The 20,665-nt window shown below is 41.7% G+C and overlaps 1 protein-coding gene across 2 annotated transcripts in view; it reads left to right on the top strand.

The window, feature by feature from the left end:
• Window positions 1-19,837, top strand: part of Inpp1 (inositol polyphosphate-1-phosphatase) — a 29,404-nt gene extending 9,567 nt beyond the window's left edge. For both annotated transcript variants that reach the window (XM_004660212.2, XM_045147741.1), the window contains exons 2-6: window positions 6,366-6,603; window positions 9,480-9,540; window positions 13,511-13,711; window positions 16,592-16,766; window positions 19,098-19,837. In XM_004660212.2, the coding sequence (XP_004660269.1) occupies window positions 6,400-6,603; window positions 9,480-9,540; window positions 13,511-13,711; window positions 16,592-16,766; window positions 19,098-19,656 (1,200 nt within the window). In that variant the 5' untranslated portion in view covers window positions 6,366-6,399 and the 3' untranslated portion in view covers window positions 19,657-19,837. The remainder of the gene's footprint in view (window positions 1-6,365; window positions 6,604-9,479; window positions 9,541-13,510; window positions 13,712-16,591; window positions 16,767-19,097) is intronic.
• Window positions 19,838-20,665: the final 828 nt, after the last annotated feature.

Raw genomic sequence — 20,665 nt, 5'->3', positions numbered from 1 at the left:
TATAGGAAATCCCATATGCAATATTGGCTTCAAAGAAATCTTTAGCAGTCAAATATCTGAAACAATTTAGTTGCTAGTGAGCTCACAAGTAGTATTAGAAATCCCCACTGAAATTTATACCTCAGCTATGTCTGGCCCAGGTAACTAGGTGGGCAAGTAAGCATCTCTTGGGGGATATGAGTGGAGGCTACTGTTAGCAAACTGTATATCACATTAAGCCCTATTATATACTGGGGCTTACCTTCTGTTCCCCTGTCCCCTTTTTCAGGACAGCTTCCAATCTTTATTCCCAGAGACAAACATAAGAATGGAAAAATATGGAAGTGGGACAAAGCTTGTTTCGCCACAATAGGCATGTGAGCTGAGGCAAGTTTTGGACACATTGCAGAGTGTGTCCACCTACTGTGACTTTGGGACAACTGTATGCCATTGAGAGAGGTCAGGGAAAACTCTTAAACCCCAGGCACATCATGGGGACCAGGCCTTTCTCCCCAACAGCCATAGCTGCTAGGCAGGGCCACACACGACCATTCCTGAGAGCGACTAAAAGACTGAATTCAGGGTATGATGATGGGGCTTGGGGTGGAGTCCTTGTCTAACAAGCCAAACTGTGGCTCTATATACTTGGATTCTCTGTCATAGGGAGGCACTGTCAACAGAAACACATTAGAGAGCAGTCTGTTTTATGAAGGGCCTCTATCTCTTTCGTCTTTCTCTGTCTCTGTGGACAACAATGAGCACAGCCAGGCTCTCCACACAAGGATACATGGGCCATAGAATCTTCACACAATTTCTTGACAGAACATCCTCCTTAATAGAAAAGCATCTCTCTCAGGCCACTCTTAGATTGTCTGACATGAGGTCAGAGTTGACACACAACCTCCAGGAGCTAAAGTTTCCATCTAGACGCCCAGAAACTCCAGCCATCAGATCTGACCTACATAAAAGAATTTTATTCTGGGTTGCTCAGGGAATTACAAGTAGTTCTCAGACTTTGAATTTAATGAACTAGTAAACTTTCAGAAAAGGTTTCAGTGACCCATATAACTTGCCAGCCTGTTATTTTTATTTATTAGAGAAATAGAATGAGCATGCTAGAGCCTTCTGCTACTGCAAATAAACTATAGACACATGCACCACTTTGAGTATCTGGCTTTCTGTGGGTACTGGGGAATCAAATGCAGGCCATCAGGCTTTACAAGTAAGCTTCTTTAAAACCACTGAGCAATCTCTGCAGTCCCACAGCCGGTTATTTTCTTAAGGAAGGACATGTGATCATGGTCTCTGTGAGGTTGCACTTAATAGCCGTGGCTGCTGTTCATGGTCTACTATGTGCAAAGCCCTGAGCCAGGTGCTTGTCCAGAGACTCCTTATTTGACGTTGAGTCAGACAGCACTGTGAGGTAAGCATTACCCTCATAATGCCAATGAAGAGAGGCTGGTAAGTTACCTGATGCCACACAGCTAGGAAGTTGCAGAGTGAGGTTTAGAACTCGGGTCTCTTTCCTTGCAAACCTGCACCTTTGACACTATATTACTTCTTGAAAAAAAAAAAATACACACACACACACACACACACACACACACACACACACATTATTCAGATATGATGCTTTCTTTTTCATACTGAGGGTCAAACCCAGGGCCTGTACATAATAGTCAAGAGCTCTACTGCTGAATTTACACACCTACCTCAGCCCTGAGGTTTAAAATTTTTAAAAAATATTTAATTTATTTGAAAGAGAGAGGCAGATAGAGAGAGAATGGGCATGCCAGGGCCTCAGCCACTGCAAATGAAGTCCAGACACATGTCCCACCTTATGCTTCTGGCTTAGGTGGGTACAGGGGAATTGAACCTGGGGCCTTGGGCTTTGTAGGCAAGCACCTTAACCACTAAGCCATCTCGCTAGCCCAGCTCTGTTTTTTTAAACTTTTGATTCTTGGTTTCCTCATCACTTGCCCAGTCTAGACTCAAGCTCACCTCAAACTCCTGCTCCTCCTGTCCCCACATCCTGAATGCTGGGATTATAGTATGTGTCAACATGTCTGGCTTTCCTCTGACATCCTAATGGATAAGAGAATGGCTAGAAATTAAAACTGAGTCTTGCCTTTGTAGAGAAGTTTGGGATTTTTTTTTTAAATTAACCTACTTCATTTTTTTTTCAATATTTAACAAATTAGTTGAAAAATCTCTGAAATGTCAGACTCTGTATGTGGCACATGACTGTGTGTGCACATTTAGTGTGAGATGATGAGGAGTGAAACCAGCTCATTTGCTGAAACATGGCTGGGCTGTTACAGACGAAGGGGAAGCTGTGTCAGTCCTCCCTGCATCACTTACTACCAGCTATTAAGGTGAGGAGCTCCCAGCAGGAAAGTTCACTTCACAGAATTAAACTTCCTGTGCACCTACGTAAACCAGAAAGAAAACTCTGCCCCATTTTTACTGTTTGGCCAGAAAACAAAAGACAAAAAGATGGATTAGGTTGGGTTCTCTGTCAGGAAAGGTGTTAGGGGCTGGACTGTGTTCCTCCAGCCTCAGAAGTTGATCCTCTGGCCCACAAAACCTCAGAATGTGAATTTTCAGTCAACTCTCTCCATCTGTGCATTTCCATGATGCAGCCCCCAACAAATGAGAAATACTAGGAAAAAAATGTCTGTGTTGAATATGAATAAACTTGTTTTCTTGTCATTACTTCCTAATTAATACAGTATAGCATCTATTGACATAGCAAAGTATTATTACTAACCTAGAGGTGGATTTAAAAAGTATATAGGAGGATTGTGTAGGTGTGTATAAATACTATGTAATTTTAAATAACAGATTGAGCATCTATGTAATTTTGGTGTCTGTGGGGATCCTGGACCAGTCTCCCAAGATTACTAAGAAATGACTCTGGAAGAAGAACCTTAAAGATCTCATTAGGTTGTGAGGGTGGGTCCTAATTCCACCTGATGAGTCATTCTAAGGCCAGAGACTCCAGAGATCCATTCCCTCACAAAGAAGAGGCCAAGTGGGGACACAACCAGCCTCCAACATGGAACATACATGTTTTTCTTTTATGTATGAGCTCCTATGTGTGCGTGTGTGGGAGGGTGTGATGCTTGACATGTGCTTGTGCATGTGGAGGCCAGGAGTTAACTTCAGTTGTTGCTCTTCAGCCACCTTTTCTTTTAAGACACCGTCTCTCTTGTTAGCCTGGAACTCACCTAATTAGAGTACACTGGCTGGCCAGTAAGCCCCAGGATCCACCTGGCTGTGCTTCCCCAGTGCTGGGATTACAAGCACATGCCACCATACCCACAATTCTGGGGATTGAATTCAGGTTCTTGTGCTTTCAAGGAAGGTACTTTACCAACTGAGTTATTTCCCTAATTCCTCAAATTTTTGACCTTGAAGCTACCCAGTCTTAAACAATAAACTCACACAAAAAGAATTAGGCACTAGGCATAATGGAGCCCATCTGGACAGGCAGTTGGTTAAAAGAGACATCACTGGAACATAATGGATGAAGTTTTATTACCTATCAGAGAATTTTAAGTCTGAGGAGTAGCTGTGGAAAAAAATTTTGGGGGGACAGTAAGGGGGAAATCAAGTATCAATTACATAGTGGCATATACTGTTCAAACTGAGGACTTGAGTTCATGGCTACCAGAGCTACATAGCAAGACCATGTCTCAAAAGTCCATGGGCTGGGAGTGTAGCTTAGCTTAGAGTATTCATTCACCTAGCATGCTCAAAGTCTCTGGGTTTAACCCTTAGCACCATGAAACAAACAAACAAACAAAAATCTAGCTTTGGCTGAACCCTGCTGATGAATAATTGGCAGTAGACAATCATCCTACCTATGAGTCTCTCTCTCTCTCCCTCTCACACACACAAATTGGTAACATATAACTCTATATAGTCATAGGTCATTTTGAACTTAGTATTATAATATTCACACATTTCCTTATTAACTATTCTTCAAGGAGCTGGAGAGATGGCTTAGCAGCTAAGGCACTTGCCTGTGAAGCCTAAGGATCCAGGTTCAAGTCCCCAGAATCCACGTAAGCCAGAGGCACATGCTGGCACATGTGTCTGGAGTGTGTTTGCAGTGGCTAGAAGCCCTGGCATGCCCATTCTCTTCCACCCCTCTCTCTAATAAGTAAAATAAAATATTAAAATAATTCTTCAAAATCATATTGTTTTGCTGACCACACGCTATTCTCACATTTTACTAGTATTTAAGACTATTCTCTAGTTGCATGTGGTGCTACAACCTAGAACCCAGCACTTTGGAGGTAAACGCAGGAGATTCAGGAGTTAAGGGCCATCCTCAGCTAAACAGCAAGGTCTAGATTAGCCTGGGTTACACAGATCCTATCTCAAAACACCAAAAGCATTTATTTGCCAATGTTTTCTATGGTAACTAGTTTCTACAGGGTATTTTAATTCTAATTTTCTTACCATAGATTAAAGGGAGACTAGAGTTACTGACTAAAGGGAAGGCACGGTGGGTAACGATTTTAATACGACACTGCCAGCTGCTGCCTTAAACCTGCGCTGTCAGCCCCTGCTCCGCTGTGTTCACCCCCAAGGATGCCTGTTAACTTTAAAACATTAGAGCAGGGAAAGGGGGTGCCCATTGCTTTATTCACTTCCTTTTTACTTCTGATGAGGGATGTATTTTGCCAGGGTGGTTGAGTCATAATCTTAAAATAAAGAAAAATGCCTATTGTTGAACAAATTTGACAGTTCCGCTATGACGGTTCACCATTAACCCTATGACATCAGCATCTTCATAAACTGTACTAATCTCAGCCTCCTAGAGTTCACTCAGGAAGTTTCTTTCAGTGGAGGGAACTGTCTGTTGAGATAGGCAAGAGCCTGTGTGTATGACCAATGCTGAGCCCTGCCTTTTAGTCATCGAAGCCTTGGAGAAGTTACTTACCCTCCCAAAGCTTCAGTTTCCCTAACTGTCATACAGGTCAGCGAATCCTCATGGCAATGCTCTTAATAATGAGGTAGGAATTGTGCTTTCCATAATAGGGAGCCACCATTAAATGAAAACTGGGGCTCAGTGGTCAAGGCACTTGCCTGCAAAGCCCAAGGACCCAGGTTTGGTTTCCCAGTACATATGTAAGCCAGATGCACAATGTGGCACAAGTGTCTAGTGTTCATTGGCAGTGGCTAGAGAACCTAACACCTGTTCTTTCTGCCTGCTGCTTTCTCTTGCTCTCTCAAATAACTAAAATAGTTTTTAAAAGAAGCGAAAAGTGTTTCTCTTCCCATTGCAAGATAGGACCAAAGAAAAGATATTGGCACTATACCTCACTCTTGTTTATTTTTATTTATTTGAAAGTGACAGAGAAAGAGGCAGAGGGGTGGGGAATGGGTGCCCCAGGGCCTCCAGCTACTGCAAACGAACTCCAGATGCATGTGCCCCCTTGTGCATCTAGCTAATGTGGGTCCTGGGGAATCGAGCCTTGAACCAGGGTACTTAGGCTTCACAGGCAAGCGCTTAACCACTAAGCCATCTCTCTAGCCCTGTACCTCACACTTAAAAGCTGGAAGTGCCGGGCGTGGTGGCGCACACCTCTAATCCCAGGACTCGTGAGGCAGAGGTAGGAAGATCTCCGTGAGCTTGAGGTCACCCTGAGACTACATAATGAATCCCAGGTCAGCCTGGGCTAGAGAGTGAGACCCTAAATGGAAAGACCAAAAAAAAAAAAAAAAAAAAAAAAATAGAGAGAGAGAGAGAGAGAGAGAGAGAGAGAGAGAGAGAGAAGAAGAAGAAGCTGGAAGTTTTCAATGTCCTAACAAGTTAGCATGTTGCATTTCATCTTATTTAAGCGTCTTCTTTAATCACACCAATCACTGGAACTTTTCAAGAGGGGTGGAGGCGTTGGGTGGGAGATGGCTAATGCTGCTAGATCAAGAGTGAGTGGTCTCAGAGTCCCGTAGGCCACTTGCTTGCTGCCCTGCTGCTTAGTGCGTAAGAAGGTTGCCCTAGATCATGAATCTTTCCCCTCACACTTCTTCCCACAGAGCAAGAGAAAGAACGGCGTTCCAATCCTTTGCTAAGCCCACCCGATCATGTTCAGGTCATGGCAAGGTCTTCCTTTCCTGTGCTGTGGCTTGCTCATGTGTCATACAGATCTGTCAAGTGGGAGGCAGACCCTCAAAAATACCCCCCCCCCGACTGATAATTCAGTAATCATTGTCTTACAAGATTGAAAATTAAGTGTCCTATCCTCAGTGTGTGGGGTTACTAGCTGTTCAGCTGTGCCCACAGCTTGCCTGGCAGCTGCCTGTTAGGATGACAGGCACGCCGACACCGTCCTCTGAACTGTTTTCTCTTTCACGTTCTGGTGCTTTCCCAGCTCGACGGTGGGTGCCACAAGCAAGCCTCAGAAAATGTCAGGCATCCTCCGGGAACTGCTTCGGCTCTCCGAGAAAGCCGCCAACATCGCCCGGGCGTGCAGGCAGCAGGAGGCCCTCTTCCAGCTGCTCATCGAAGAGAAGAAAGCCGGGGAGAAGAACAAGAAGTTCGCGGTGGATTTCAAGACCCTCGCCGATGTCCTGGTACAGGAGGTTATAAAGCAGAATATGGACAGCAAGGTAAGAAAGGTCAAGGCCAACGTAACCCTAGCTTTGCTCCCCTCAGAATACTAGAACACGAGCATCTTGGATTAGAATCAGCATGTTAGAATGCCCCCTCCTTATATCATGATATGGCGTAGCAGGCATTCTTAAAATATAGAAAAGCAAATAATAATAATAATTCTAATGTCTACATATATAATCATTCTGTATTGAAACTTTCATTTATTGATAGGTTTCTTGTAATAACTAATGTATGTTCTCTGGAACACAAGCAAAATTAAGAATACATCCAATCCCACCGCAGAGAAAAACTCATCTTTTTTTTTTTTTTTAAGTATTACTAGTCATTTGCTCCATGTTCCTGTGTGTGTGTGTGTGTGTGTGTGTGTGTGTCCTGTTTTGTTCATAGCATTTTATTCAGTGCAATGAGAATGCACTGTTCTGTGACTGATTTTTAACTCGAAAATCTGAGAATATATCAACTTAATTATGTATATAATGTTTGTCTTGGTCATGAGCTCGTTTGGTGATCAAGTCTTTATTCTTAGAAAAACATGGTCATGACTACTAGTGATTATGATTCTCTATATTGAACTGACTGAGGAAACAATATTCATCAGTAATAATAATAGCAAGCACTTATAAATGTTTTCTATGTGGTAGACTTTAAAAATATTAACCTATTTAATCTATATAACCGTTTTATGACATACCTATTACACAGAAAAATCATTATAAAATGTTGAAATATTTTCTATGATTTAAAAAACCTTATTTCTGACATTTTTATACATGTATATAATATATTTTGGTCTTATTACCTTCCGTCTCCCATTAGCACCCTTTTTCCTCATTAATCCCTATTTTATTTTCATGCCTTTTTTAACCTACTGAATTAAATTAGGTTACTTGCATAATCAGGGTGGGAGACTTTTAGCATGAAATGAGAGCAGCTTATATCACTCATGAACCTGACTTCCTTCTCCAGCAACCATTAGCTGCCTTTAGCTACTTTGGGAAGTGTGGGGGGTCTCAGTTATCCTTCTCCTGCCAATGCTGAAGTATTGTCAGGCCCATTTTGTGCAAGAAAACACAGCTATTGTGATGTCATGATTAGAATCTTAACATATTTTCTATAAAATATTAAAAATTTAAAATTTTTCTATTTTTTAAATTTAATTTTATTGACAACTTCCATAATTGTAAACAATATCCCATGATAATTCCCTTCCTGCCCCCATTTTCCCCTTTGAAACTCCACTCCCCATCATACCCCCTCTATTTCTTTAATTAGAGGGTTCATTCAAAATTGAGTAAAATCATTGCCACAGGCAGGAGAACAGAATAAATAATCTCATGAAATTTTTGCAGTTTATGCTTTTTACATCCTATACTATCTGGCTGCAATAAACTGAAAGAAGCATTGTTCGTCACTGATGGCGATAGGTGCAAGGGCTGGCTGGACAATTCAGTGAGATATGTGTCAGTATTGACTTTTATGGGTGATGTGTGCCTCAGAGCATTAGAACAAGCCTGGGCAATGGTGCATTCAGGAAATACTGTCAGAATTTATGAACAAGTAAATGATTTCCATTTGGGCAGCATTCTGTAGTCTTAGAAACAGGTCTTTAAACAGACTAGGGAGACTGAACTCCAGTTGACCAATGGGCTGATTGCCAACTCTTGTTGGTTTATACTGTCTTGGAAAAGAGGGAAAAAAAAAAATAGCAGGTGGTTGTGGTCATTATTAAAGTTCTTGGCCTTCTGCAGATGGCTGAGTTCAAGTATTTAAAGCATTTCCTTTTGTTTCCCCAAAACTTAATGCATGTAAATCAACACAGATTTTAAGAAGAAATGTTGGGTTGTGGAAATGCTTCAGTGGTTAAAAGCACTTGCTGGCAAAGCCTACCAACTGGAGTTCAATTCCCTAGTGTGTATGAAAGCCAGATGCAAAGTGGCGCACGCGAGCGCGCGCGCGCGCACACACACACACACACACACACACACACACACACACACAAATAATAATTTTAAAACAAAAGAAAAATGTTCTTTTTTTAAAAAAATTTTTTATTTATTATTATTTATTTGAGAGTGACAGACACAGAAAGACAGATAGAGGGAGAGAGAGAATGGGCGCACCAGGGCTTCCAGCCTCTGCAAACGAACCCCAGACGCGTGCGCCCCCTTGCGCATCTGGCTAATGTGGGACCTGGGGAACTGAGCCTCGAACCGGGGTCCTTAGGCTTCACAGGCAAATGCTTAACCGCTAAGCCATCTCTCCAGCCCAAGAAAAATGTTCTTTACACCTGAGGATCAGAACCAAAATGCATCTATTGTAAAGCTTCTTGATCAGACAGAAATAAGACAAAATTGTTACTGGACTTCATTTATTTGCTCTGTATTGATTCATAAATTATTCGTGAATAAAGAATTTCTTTTCATTTCTGTGTCACCTTTGTAGCCTGAAAGCTAATGGTATGCCTGGTGGGTACAGAAACACACCCCAAAATGCAAACAAAACCTAATGCTGTCTTCGAGTCTCTGCTCCCTAGTCTTAAAAAATAATCTTAGGTATTTGACCAATAACACTTGCACAGGCTGTATTTTGCCAACATTCCAACCCTATGGTCCTTACACAGAAAGTTGACAGGGCGTAAGGAAGCCAGACCTCTGCTAGAATTTGGACTCTCTAGCCTGGCAAAGGATCCGAAAAATACTAAAAAACTAAACACAGCCAAGCTGACTTCAGTTTTCATAGTTGAGTTGGCATCTAGAATTGGAAATTCCTGATTTTCAGATCTAGTTGTGCTAATAAAAATCTGTTCAGAATTGAACATGGGTGTGGGTTTTGTTGTTGTTTTGTTTTTGTCATACTCTGAATCATTCAGTTTCCAGGACTGGGGAAGAAAATTTTTGGAGAAGAATCCAATGAATTTACTAATGATTTAGGTAAGTATAAGACTCTTAATATATTTTTGTAAATTATCATGTTATTCTAATCTCCAACTTATACCATAAAATGAATGGATGTTTGGAACCCTTTCTGTGTAAACATAATATATTTAAATCCTAAGCTTCATTTAGCCTCTGCCTCAGAATATCATGCCACTTAAATTAGATGTGGATTTTGGAATAATTTAGCAAGTCTGTGCATCATTTTAAATTTGAAAGATTGTAGCATATAAACAATTTATTATGGGATTAGTTACTTTACTTTTTGTTGAGACAAAATATTGGACATGAAGTGACTTAAGAGAAGAGTTTATTTCAGCTTATAGTCAGTCCACCAGGGCAGCAGCAACATGAAGCCACTGGTCACATTGCGTCCACAGCCAGGAAGCAGAGACTAATGACTGCTGAAGCTCAGTGCATTGCACCCTATGTCTGCAGTCCAGGCCCCAGACTGTAGAATGTGCCTTTCACAGCTAGGGTGGGTCTTCCCACCTCAATTTATTAATCTAGCAACTCCCTCACAGACATGCCTGGGATTAGTCTCTTAGGTGATTCCAGATCCAGTGTAATTAAGATTAACTATCACCATGCCTTAACCTCTGGGAAAATGACAAGGCCTAGAAAGATGTACATCTACACATTTGAGCAGACGATGTCTCCATCTGGATTTACACACATTGTGAATGCCCAGGGTACTTAGCAGTCTTTGACTGAGAATGTACAGGAGAGCCTGGCCTTAAGTACTGGGTGTTATTAAGCCATCCCTCTGCATTTTTTTGAGTCTCAAAACCTTTGTAAAAGTACATGGATTAACTAAAAGATTCCTTTAGTATCAAGTTTTTTGTTTGTTTTGTTTGAGGTAAGACTGTTTCCCCTGTTTGTCTGGAGCCCTTAAGCTCTAATTACCCTCCTGCATCAGCCTCCAGATAGATGGGACTGTTGGCACGTTACTGTGCCAGGCTTATGTGCCAAGGTTTTAAGTCTTTCTTTCTTGGTTTTCCTTTGGGGGAAGTTTCTTCAATGGATCTCTGTGTTCCTTAATGGTATGGAGGAAATATAACAATTTGAGTTTTTTTTTTTTCCAGAGGAACATTTTTTATTTTGTCTGTTTAATGATAAAAGACCTAAAATAGTCTTGAATAATGATCATATGACCAATAGTTAAATGTCTAAGGGCACACTTACAAAAAAAAAAAGACAACAGATTTCTGAATGAACTCTAAACTTTTGTGATATTCTTTTTATTTTTTTATTTAAAAATTTTTATTTATTTATTTATTTGAGAGCGACAGACACAGAGAAAAAGACAGATAGAGGGAGAGAGAGAGAATGGGCGTGCCAGGGCTTCCAGCCTCTGCAAACAAACTCCAGACGCGTGCACCCCCTTGTGCATCTGGCTAACGTGGGACCTGGGGAACCGGGCCTCGAACCGGGGTCCTTATGCTTCACAGGCAAGCGCTTAACCACTAAACCATCTCCCCAGCCTTTTTGTGATATTCTTGATTATGTTTTAAGACACCCAGTTTCTGGGGCTGCTGATTTGGCTCACTGGGCCAAGTGCTGGCTGTACAAGCCCAAGGACCTGAATTCTGACCTCCAGAACCCAAGTACAGAAACAGAAGCCAGAAATGCTGGCCTGTCATCCATGTGCTGGGCAGACAGAGACAGACTGATGTCTGGAGCTTGCTGGTTAGCTAGTCTAGCCAAATAGATGAGCTCTCTGATCAACAAGAGACCCTGTCTCAAAAACTCAGGGGGAGAATGATTTCAGAGGACATCCAACTCCAGCCTACACATGTGTACATATGCATCTTTATACATACATGTGCCCACAGGCATATGAACACACATGCTTATATACCACACACATATGCAAAAAAATGCACTAAGTTTTATGACTCTCTGGAAGAAGAAAGAAATCTTCTTTTAATTTCTGAAGGTTAAAAGTAACTCCTGTGATTAACTCACAAAGAAATCCTCACTTAAAAGCCTACACTTGATTACTTCATAGTTATTTCAACAATTTTGCCTCTTTTTTTTTTTTTTTTTTGCCCATTTGCCTCTTAGGTGATTCCAGATCCAGTCTAATTAACTATCACCATAACTTAACTTCTGGGAAAATGATAAGTCCCAGAAAGATGTACATCTACACATTTGAGCAGACGATGTCTCCATGCATGTCCACTTTCCTGTTTGCAAAAGAACAGAGAAACATGGGGAAGGCAAGAGAGGCAGTGGCAGAGGCTGTGTGTGCACAGGGGACCAGTTTGGATTGCCCCCCAAGTGTGATGGCCACTGACAGGCCAGTTTAAATCAAAAGAATATGATTTCCTTACTTAAAGCTCCTGTGGTAGTTCTCATCATGTGACAAGTTATCAACACTAATGTTCCCCAATGCTAACAGTCTAGGTTAATTTAAATTTAACTTAAGTAAATGCCAGTGACTATTTCTCACTGACTCTACCATTATTGTGGGCTGGAGGCGTAACTCTATTGTAGAGGGCTTGCCTGGCATGCACAGGGCCCTGGAATGAATCTCCAGTCCACAAAAACAAAACAAAGTCCCAGAAGAGTCTTCATTGTGATAGTCAGACTGTGCTCCCCACACATGACTGTTCATGTCTCAGACCTCAGGTTTTTGTTAAGATTCAGTGGATCTAGGTGTATCTGAGGCTTTAAATTTCTTGCAGGTTCCCAGGTGTTAAAAACACTGCCAGCTCTTAGAAGTGAGTATCTAGGAACATGTGTGTACATATTAGGTGGCCTCAGATTTTTTAGGTTCTTTCCTCCATTGTTGTCACTTCTTTTTGTTCATTCATCTGGACATCTTGTTTTGATTTTTGAGGCAGAGTCTCACAATATAGCCCCTTTGGCCTGAAACTCTTGTTTCTGAACTTCAGCCTCCTTCCGAAGTGTTAGGATTATAGGTATGTGCTACCACACGATCAACTCTGTTATCACTTATTCCTAGAAATTTGCCTTTTTATTGTTGATGTTTTAATTTATTTTTATTTATTTGAGAAAGAGAATGGGTGCTTCAGGGCCTCCAGGCACTGCAAACGTACTTCAGATATGTGCCATCTTGTGCATCTGGCTTATGTGGGTCCTGGGGAATCAAACTGAGGTCCTTTGCCTTTGCAGACAAGTGTCTTAATCACTAATCCATCTCTCCAACCCTGTATTTTATTTTATTTCATTTTAGTGAGACAGGGTCTTATGTTGCCAAGGCTGCCTTGAACTCCTAATTCTCCTGCCTCTACTTCCCAAGTACTGGGGTTACAGTCCTGCACCACCATCTCCAGCTAAATTTAATGAGTTTTCCCAGCCTCTTTTTTCCCTTCTGTTGGCTGTAGACCAGAATTCACCAGAGACCTTAAAGGCGTGTTTCAAGAGAGGGAACAAGTAGGTGGGTTTCAGAGGAGAGTGATTATGTGTCTCATTTTGAGCCATGAAGTTTGATCACATTTAAAGATCCTTGAACTTCACTTTATACTACAAATAGTAATATAACATAATGTCACAGAAGAAGGTCCAAGAACTTCAGGATGTAGATTAAAATCTCCATTCTTTTCAGGAACATTCAGACACGAACTATTTTAAAGACCCAAAGGCAAAAATAAATACATAAAAGATTAGTTATCAAGGAGTCAAGGATTTTAGCTGGCTTTGGGCCCCCTTAGACTGGATGTGAAGTTGTGTCCACGTAGACCTTTTCTGGGCAGCAGACCTTGTGGTTGCTGAAACCACCCTCTCCACTGAGATCGCAGGCATGAGGCCACCAGGCACCTGTGACTTTCTGAAGTGCCCCATGTGATCCTGGCAGTCACCCAGGTTCAGGAAGCACTGGTACAGACATGTCCTCTCCTAACTTAAGTGCCCAGCTTCTGCTGCCTTTTCTTTTCTTCCCTTCTGTTCTTTTTTCTCCATCACCTTGAGGTATGATAGCTTTACCTTCCCTGTCTTCCAGGGGAAAAGATTACCATGGAACTGTGTTCAACAGAGGAAGCAACTGCAGAGCTGCTCAGCAGAGTCCTTAATGGCAACAAGTCAGCCTCGGACGCTCTAGCTAGGGTGGTGCATGAAGACGTTGCCTTTTCTGACCCGACCCTGGATTCCCTGGAGATCAGCATCCCACAGGACATTCTAGGAATCTGGGTGGATCCCATAGGCAAGTGGAGGCGCTTGTGTTTGCACTGTTCACTTTCATTTGTTTGTTTTTGTTCATAATACTTTGGGGGGAGGTAGTTAGGAGAGATTTGAAATATAAAAACCATTGAGAGCATAGTGTAACTCTCTTGCAAGTTTTTTGTTTTTAAAGTTTCAAAATGATAAATGAAAAGGTATGTTATAATGCTATGATACAAACATATAGATATGTACTTGGGTGATTTTATATATATATAACTTATATGTGTTTCGCACATATCCATAGCAAGTGTGTATGGGTGTGCACATGAGTATGTACACAAATATAAAGTCTTCAGGGCCAGACTGGTAACTGAGTACATGAGTGACAGCAGCTAGAACAGTGAGGGACACACACCACTTAGAGAGTGCTCAACTCCAGTTGTTGTCAAGTGAGTATGGAGGCGAGAGCTTCAGATCTAGATTCAGATTTCTTTTTCAAGGTAGGGTCTTGCTCTAGCCCAGGCTGACCTGGGATTCAATCTGTAGTCTCAGGGTGGCCTCGAGCTCAAGGCAATCCTCCTCCTACCTCTGCCTCCCAAGTGCTGGGATTAAAGGCATGTTGTCACCACACTTGGCTCAGATTTTTTTTTATTTTTAATATCTTATTTATTTGAGAGGTAGAGAGAGAGGGCACCAGGGCCTCTAGCCACTACAGATGAATTCCAGACATATGTGCCACCTTGTATATCTGCTTTATGTGGGTCCTGGGGAATTGAACCTGGGTCTTAACTAAGCCATCTCTCTACCCCCAGTTTAATTTTTTTTAAAAGATGTTATTTTCAGGCTGGAGAGATGGATTAGAGGTTAAGCTCTTGCCTGTGAAGCCTAAGGACCCTGGTTCAAGGCTCAGTTCCCCAGGACCCACATTAGCCAGATACACAAGGGGGCGCACATGTCTGAAGTTTGTTTGCAGTGGCTGGAGGCCTTGGCATGCCCATTCTCTCTCTCTATCTGCCTCTCTTTGTCTGTCACTCTCAAATAAATAAATAAAAATAATAAATTTTAAAAGATTTTATTTTCATGTTTTATTTATTTGAGAAAGAGTAAGAATAGGCATTCCAGGGTCTCTAGCCATTACAAACAAACTCCAAATGCATGTGCCACCATGTGCATCTGGCTTACGTGGGACTTGGAGACTTGAACATGGGTCCTTAGGCTTCATAGGCTTGTGCCTTAACTGCTAAGCCATCTCTCCAGCCCCTAGCTCCAGCTTTTCTTTTCTTTTTTTTTTTTTTAAGGAAATGAAAATTCATGTTTTTAAATGAGCACACAAGTTTAAACCTTTGGCTACCAATTCAATTAAGCAACAGTTAACAACATGGCACAGGTCAAACGAAACAGCTGAATGTACCTCATGAATGGTCAGTTTATGAACCTGTTTAAAACATACCAATTTTTGTCACCATGGTAGAATCATAACTCTAGCTAAAACTACTAATTTTTTTTAGAAACAATGTAGTGATCAGGCTAAGGAGACGGCTCAGTATGTAAAATGCATGCTCTGCAAACATAAAGACGTGACTTGGGATTCCCAGGTGTGGTGTGCACACCTGCAATCCCTGGGGCTCACAGGTATGCTGGATGGGTGAGGTCAGGTTCAACAGGAGACCCCTTTCAAAGAATAAGGTTGAACCAACAGAGGAAGGCCTGCAATGTGGACAACTCCCTGTATCAACCTTTGGCCTTTACATGCACACACATACAAGTAACCATACACTCATGCACACATACATGTGCCCACTCATACGGACATGCACCCACAACACATATACATATGCAAAATAGTAGCCCTCACCCTAGATTCTATTAATACAAAGTCCAAAGTATTAAGTTTTCAAAACTCCCTCCTTTTCCTTTTCCATTTCCCTACCATAACTTGTCCAACACAACCGGAAGTCTCATTATACTGAGCAGACTAACTGCTCCACCCTTCCTAACTTGAAATACATTGAACTGACACAATGTTACAGAAATAGATTTATTCCTAAGAACTATTTAACACTCAATCAGTGGATTAAATATGGAAACCAAGAATCATTCACATCATCTTATAACACTTAAGGGTAAATTAACATTAGTTACAATTTCAGACGGACAATCTTCTGTCTCTTGGTTCATCTCTGATTTCATTGTTATTGCATTCTCTGGAACTTTCTCCAGAGACATATTCACTCTGCTAACCCATGGGATGCAGGCAGTCAGCTGCCAGCACCACATCTCTTAAAGGCAAACTGAACTCTGTGGCCTCTTTTTTTTATAGACGTGCCATTTATTTCTTCCTTCCTGTACCACCTTCATGGCTTTTTTCTTCTTAAAAATTTGTGAATCAAATAATAATAATATATTATTCCACTTCTGGAAGATTCCTAGAGGGAGGTTTTTCCATCTCAGATTGCTCCAATCCTCAGATTAGTTAATGGTTCTAAAATAATCCCACCAGTTACCCTGGGTGATTGAGCTTTTAAATGCATTTGAGTCCTTATGGCACGCAAAGGGCTGTACTAGAAAACATAGAATTATAGTCATGTCCTCTCCCTTTGAGAACAAAAGCCAGGTACAGTGGCACATGCCAGCAGTCCCAGCACTCAGGAGACTGGGCAAGGAGGGTTGCTAATTTGAGGTTAGTCTGGGCTGGAGACAGACATTGCATCAAAACAACAAGAAAATAAGGGTTTTCGCATACTCATGAAACTGAAGCAGTGTAAGCATGAAATAAGAGGTCAAATGATTCAGTACAGCTGACACACTGAAAGGTCAAAGCTGATTGGTTATGAAATTAGAGAAATTGTACAGGAGAAAGTTTATAGACATCACCATTACCTTCTATAATCTTTACCCATGCTTTTACTTTATTTTTCAGATTCAACTTATCAGTATATTAAAGGTTCTGCTGATGTTAAACCAAACCAAGGTGTTTTCCCAAGCGGACTTCAGTGTGTAACCATTTTAATTGGTGTCTATGACATACAGACAGGCATGCCTCTGATGGGAGTTATCAACCAACCTTTTGTGACTCAAGACCTAAATACACTCAGGTAACTGATGAACATTTTTGGTATATTATGGGTTTAGAACTTATGGCCTCAGATTTGTTTATTGGGATTGTCATTCTACATGACACATTTACATGACATTCCCACTGAAAATCTGAACATTTGAATTAAAGTGTTTTCATTCTTTCTAATCCAATCCTGGATTTGGTATAGTTTTATTTGGGGCTGAGTGTATGTTGAAATAAATTTTAAAAGACAAACTATAGCTGAGAAAATAGTTCTCAGCTTGGCTCAGTGGGTAAGGTGCTTGCCTTGCAAGCATGAGGCCCTAAATTCAATCCCCAATACCCACATAAAAATACTGGTCATGGTGGCACACACCTATAATCCCAGCACTAGGGAGGCAGAAATAGGAGGATCCTTAGAGCTCACAGGTCAGCCAGTCTAGCCTAATTGAGGACCTCCAGGCCAATGAGAGACTGTCTCAAAAAGAGATGGATGGCATTCCTGAGGATAACACCCCAGGACTGTGCTCTGGCCTTCACAGCCATGTGAAGATACGCATGTAGGCACATTCACATGTGTGCCCACACACGCAAACACATGCACATAAAAAAAAAGCTACCTTGGAGTAATCAAGGATATAACAATCTTTTTTGTTTCTAGAATCCACTCAAAACCAGATTAATAGAATGATGCCAAAGACAGTCTTCCAATACATTTGTAACAAGATAGATGTCATCTCTATATTCCCAGTTGAATTTCTATATAACTTTAAAAGAAATTAAAACCAGAATGTGAGAAGTGTTCAGTGGGAAGGTTGACAGTTGTGGCAAGAATTGCTAAGTATGTGTATCCAAATAATAATGCTGTCAGCATCGTTTCCTCCGTCTAACCCTTTTCATGACTCCTGGAAAGAGCATAGAGAATGGCCAGGACCCCGGCTGCCCCTGGGCTTAGGGGCTAACTCCAGGGTATAGGAGAGTCTTGGCTGTAGAACTGTCTTTTTTTTTTTTTTCCAATGAAAATAGGTCATATTTTTCCTTTACAGAGGACTATACTTATTGATCTTTGAGTTAAGAATAATTAGCTTCTTAACAGTCCTTAGTTTAAACCTCTTGATGCTTTTTTCTCTACCCAAGTTTTCTGCCAAAGCTAATGTGTTTTGGCTGTCCATGGTAGTATGCACTCAGGAGACTGGTGCACATTGATTACAAGTTCAAGGTCAGGCTTAAGCTACACAGTGAGGCTATGTCAAAATCAGTAAAATTCATTAAGAAATTGAAAATACTTGGGAATACATGGCTTGAAAATGGAGGTGGCTGACAAAGTAGTGCCCCAAATTCAGAAGTGAGATGGCCTGGGTTCAAATGCAAGCTCAGGGTCTCAGTAAATGGCATACTTTCTCTAAGCCTGTTCTCTCATCTGTAATTAAATTATCCAACATAGAGGATAAGTGACACATCCATAAATGGAAGGTGCTGTTATCACTGATGTTGCCAAGAAACAATAACATTATGCATCCACCTTTCTTGGTGCTAGAGGCAAAAATGGAGCTAGTGAATAAGAATTCAAAAGGAGTAACCAAGAGACAGTAGGCTTGTTGTAAAGGTTGTAAGAGACTTGCAAGTCTCTTTAATAGTTCATCTTTTCTTCTATTAAACTTTCAATGACAAAAGTGGTAGTGAGGGCTGGAGAGATGGCTTAGCGGTTAAGCGCTTGCCTGTGAAGTCTAAGGACCCCGGTTCGAGGCTCGGTTCCCCAGGTCCCACGTTAGCCAGATGCACAAGGGGGCGCACGCGTCTGGAGTTCGTTTGCAGAGGCTGGAAGCCCTGGCATGCCCATTCTCTCTCCCTCCCTCTATCTGTCTTTCTCTCTGTGTCTGTCGCTCTCAAATAAATAATTAAAAAAAATTTTTTAAAAAGTGGTAGTGAACCATTGCAAGGTTTCTAGTGTCATTCTAGCAGGATATAAGAATGATCTGTCTCTCTGTCTCTCTCTCTCTCTCTCTCTCAGAGGGGGAGGGGATATGATGGAGAGTGGAGTTTCAGAGAGGAAAGTGGTGGTGGGGGGAGAAGAGAATTACCATGTGTTTTGTCTACCATTATGGGAGTGTCAATAAAAAATCAATTATAAAAAAAGTAAATATAATTCTGACATTCCTGTCTGCAAGAACATGGGCGGCTGCAGGCGTGCCACTATCGTGGAAATGAATTAGCTGCATGATGTTGATTTCTAGGCTTAGGGGCATTAAGGTTCATTATGTAGTGATGAAATATGTGTTTTTTTTCTTATCATTAAGTTGGAAAGCAGCATAATGAAAAACAAGTATGGTATTCATCTCCTCCAGCTGAAATTTTCCTTCTTCTGCAGATGGAAAGGACAGTGCTACTGGGGCCTTTCCTACATGGGGACCAACGTCCATTCCCTTCAGCTGGACATCTCTGAAAGAACCAGCACAGAGACGCAGGCGGACAAGGCCAGCCCCGACGCGGAATCCTCGCGCCCCTTTTCGGCCGTCATTAGTACAAGCGAAAAGGAAACTATCAAAGCCGCATTGTCACGCGTGTGTGGAGGTAGCATCTTCCGCGCAGCTGGGGCTGGCTACAAAAGCCTCTGTGTTGTCCAGGGCCTTGTTGACATTTACATCTTTTCAGAGGACACCACGTACAAGTGGGACGTTTGTGCTGCTCACGCCATCCTGAGGGCCATGGGTGGGGGCGTGGTGGACATGAAAGCGTGCTTGCAGAGAAGTGGCGACGCAGGGCGGGCCCTGCCGCAGTTGCTGTACCACGCGGAGAACGAAGGCGCGGCTGGGGTGGATCGCTGGGCCAACCAGGGAGGACTGATCGCATACAGATCCACGAGGCGGCTGGAGGCGTTCCTGAGCCACCTTACCCAAAACCTTGCCTCCCTGGAGACACCGACTTAGTACTCTGACATCAATGTAGCCTTAAGCGAAACAGAAGCTGTCTGCCATTATCTCTATCTGTTGAAGATAGTTTTGTCTTATTGGTGGTTCATATTCACTCTCCTCTTTTGAGGAGCATTTTCCATTATGTGTTCATGATGTTTATTTCAATAAATTACTTGTGTTCATGCAGCAATTAAAATGACATCTGCATCTGATATTCTTACAGTGAATATTGCGTGGGTAATGTTGCTTAGGACAACACCTCAATAAAATATTGAAGAGGAAACAAAATTCAGTCCATTTAGAATGGCACTAAATATACAAGTTAAAATATCAGAGAAGATCCAACAGGGGTTTGCTTGAGTTTTTTTTTTTTTTTTTCCTGTCTTGAAGAGGAAAGCTGCAATGCTAGTCTGTGACAGAATATTTTTAGAACTGTGAATTCAATCATATAGACAAGTTCACACACCTTCAGTAGTATGCTTGCTTCTTATGACTGAACACCTGGAGCATCATGGATTTCTTCCCACCACAAGAGGCAAGACCAGAGTTAAGAGACCACTGGGAATGGTATGAAGAGGTTTCTATATGTTTTGCATATTTACTACACTTCTCTGTGATACCAATGCAATTTTTTTTTTTTTTTTTTTGAGGTAGGGTCTCACTCTAGCCCAGGCTGATCCAGAATTCACTATGTAGTCTGAGTTCCAGGCTGGCTTCAAACTCGGTGATCCTTCTATCTCAGCCTCCTGAGTGCTGGGATTAAAGGTGGTGTGCACCATGACACCCAGTCCAGATCTTTTTTTTTTTTTTCAGAATATTTTTATTTGAATGAGAAAGGCAGAGAGAGCAAGAGAATATGGGTGTGCCAGGGCCTCCTGTCACTGCAAATGAACTCCAGACACATGTGCCACTTTGTACATCTGGCTTTGCATGGCTACTGGGGAATTGAACCCAGGCCAGCAGACTTTGCAAGCAAGCACCTTAACCACTAGGCAATCTCTCCAGCCCCAATGCCAGGTTTTGT

This window comes from Jaculus jaculus, chromosome 4, assembly GCF_020740685.1.
Source record: "Jaculus jaculus isolate mJacJac1 chromosome 4, mJacJac1.mat.Y.cur, whole genome shotgun sequence".
In the NCBI taxonomy this organism is placed as follows: Eukaryota; Metazoa; Chordata; class Mammalia; order Rodentia; family Dipodidae; genus Jaculus; species Jaculus jaculus.
This window is presented reverse-complemented; position numbering and strand designations above follow the sequence as displayed.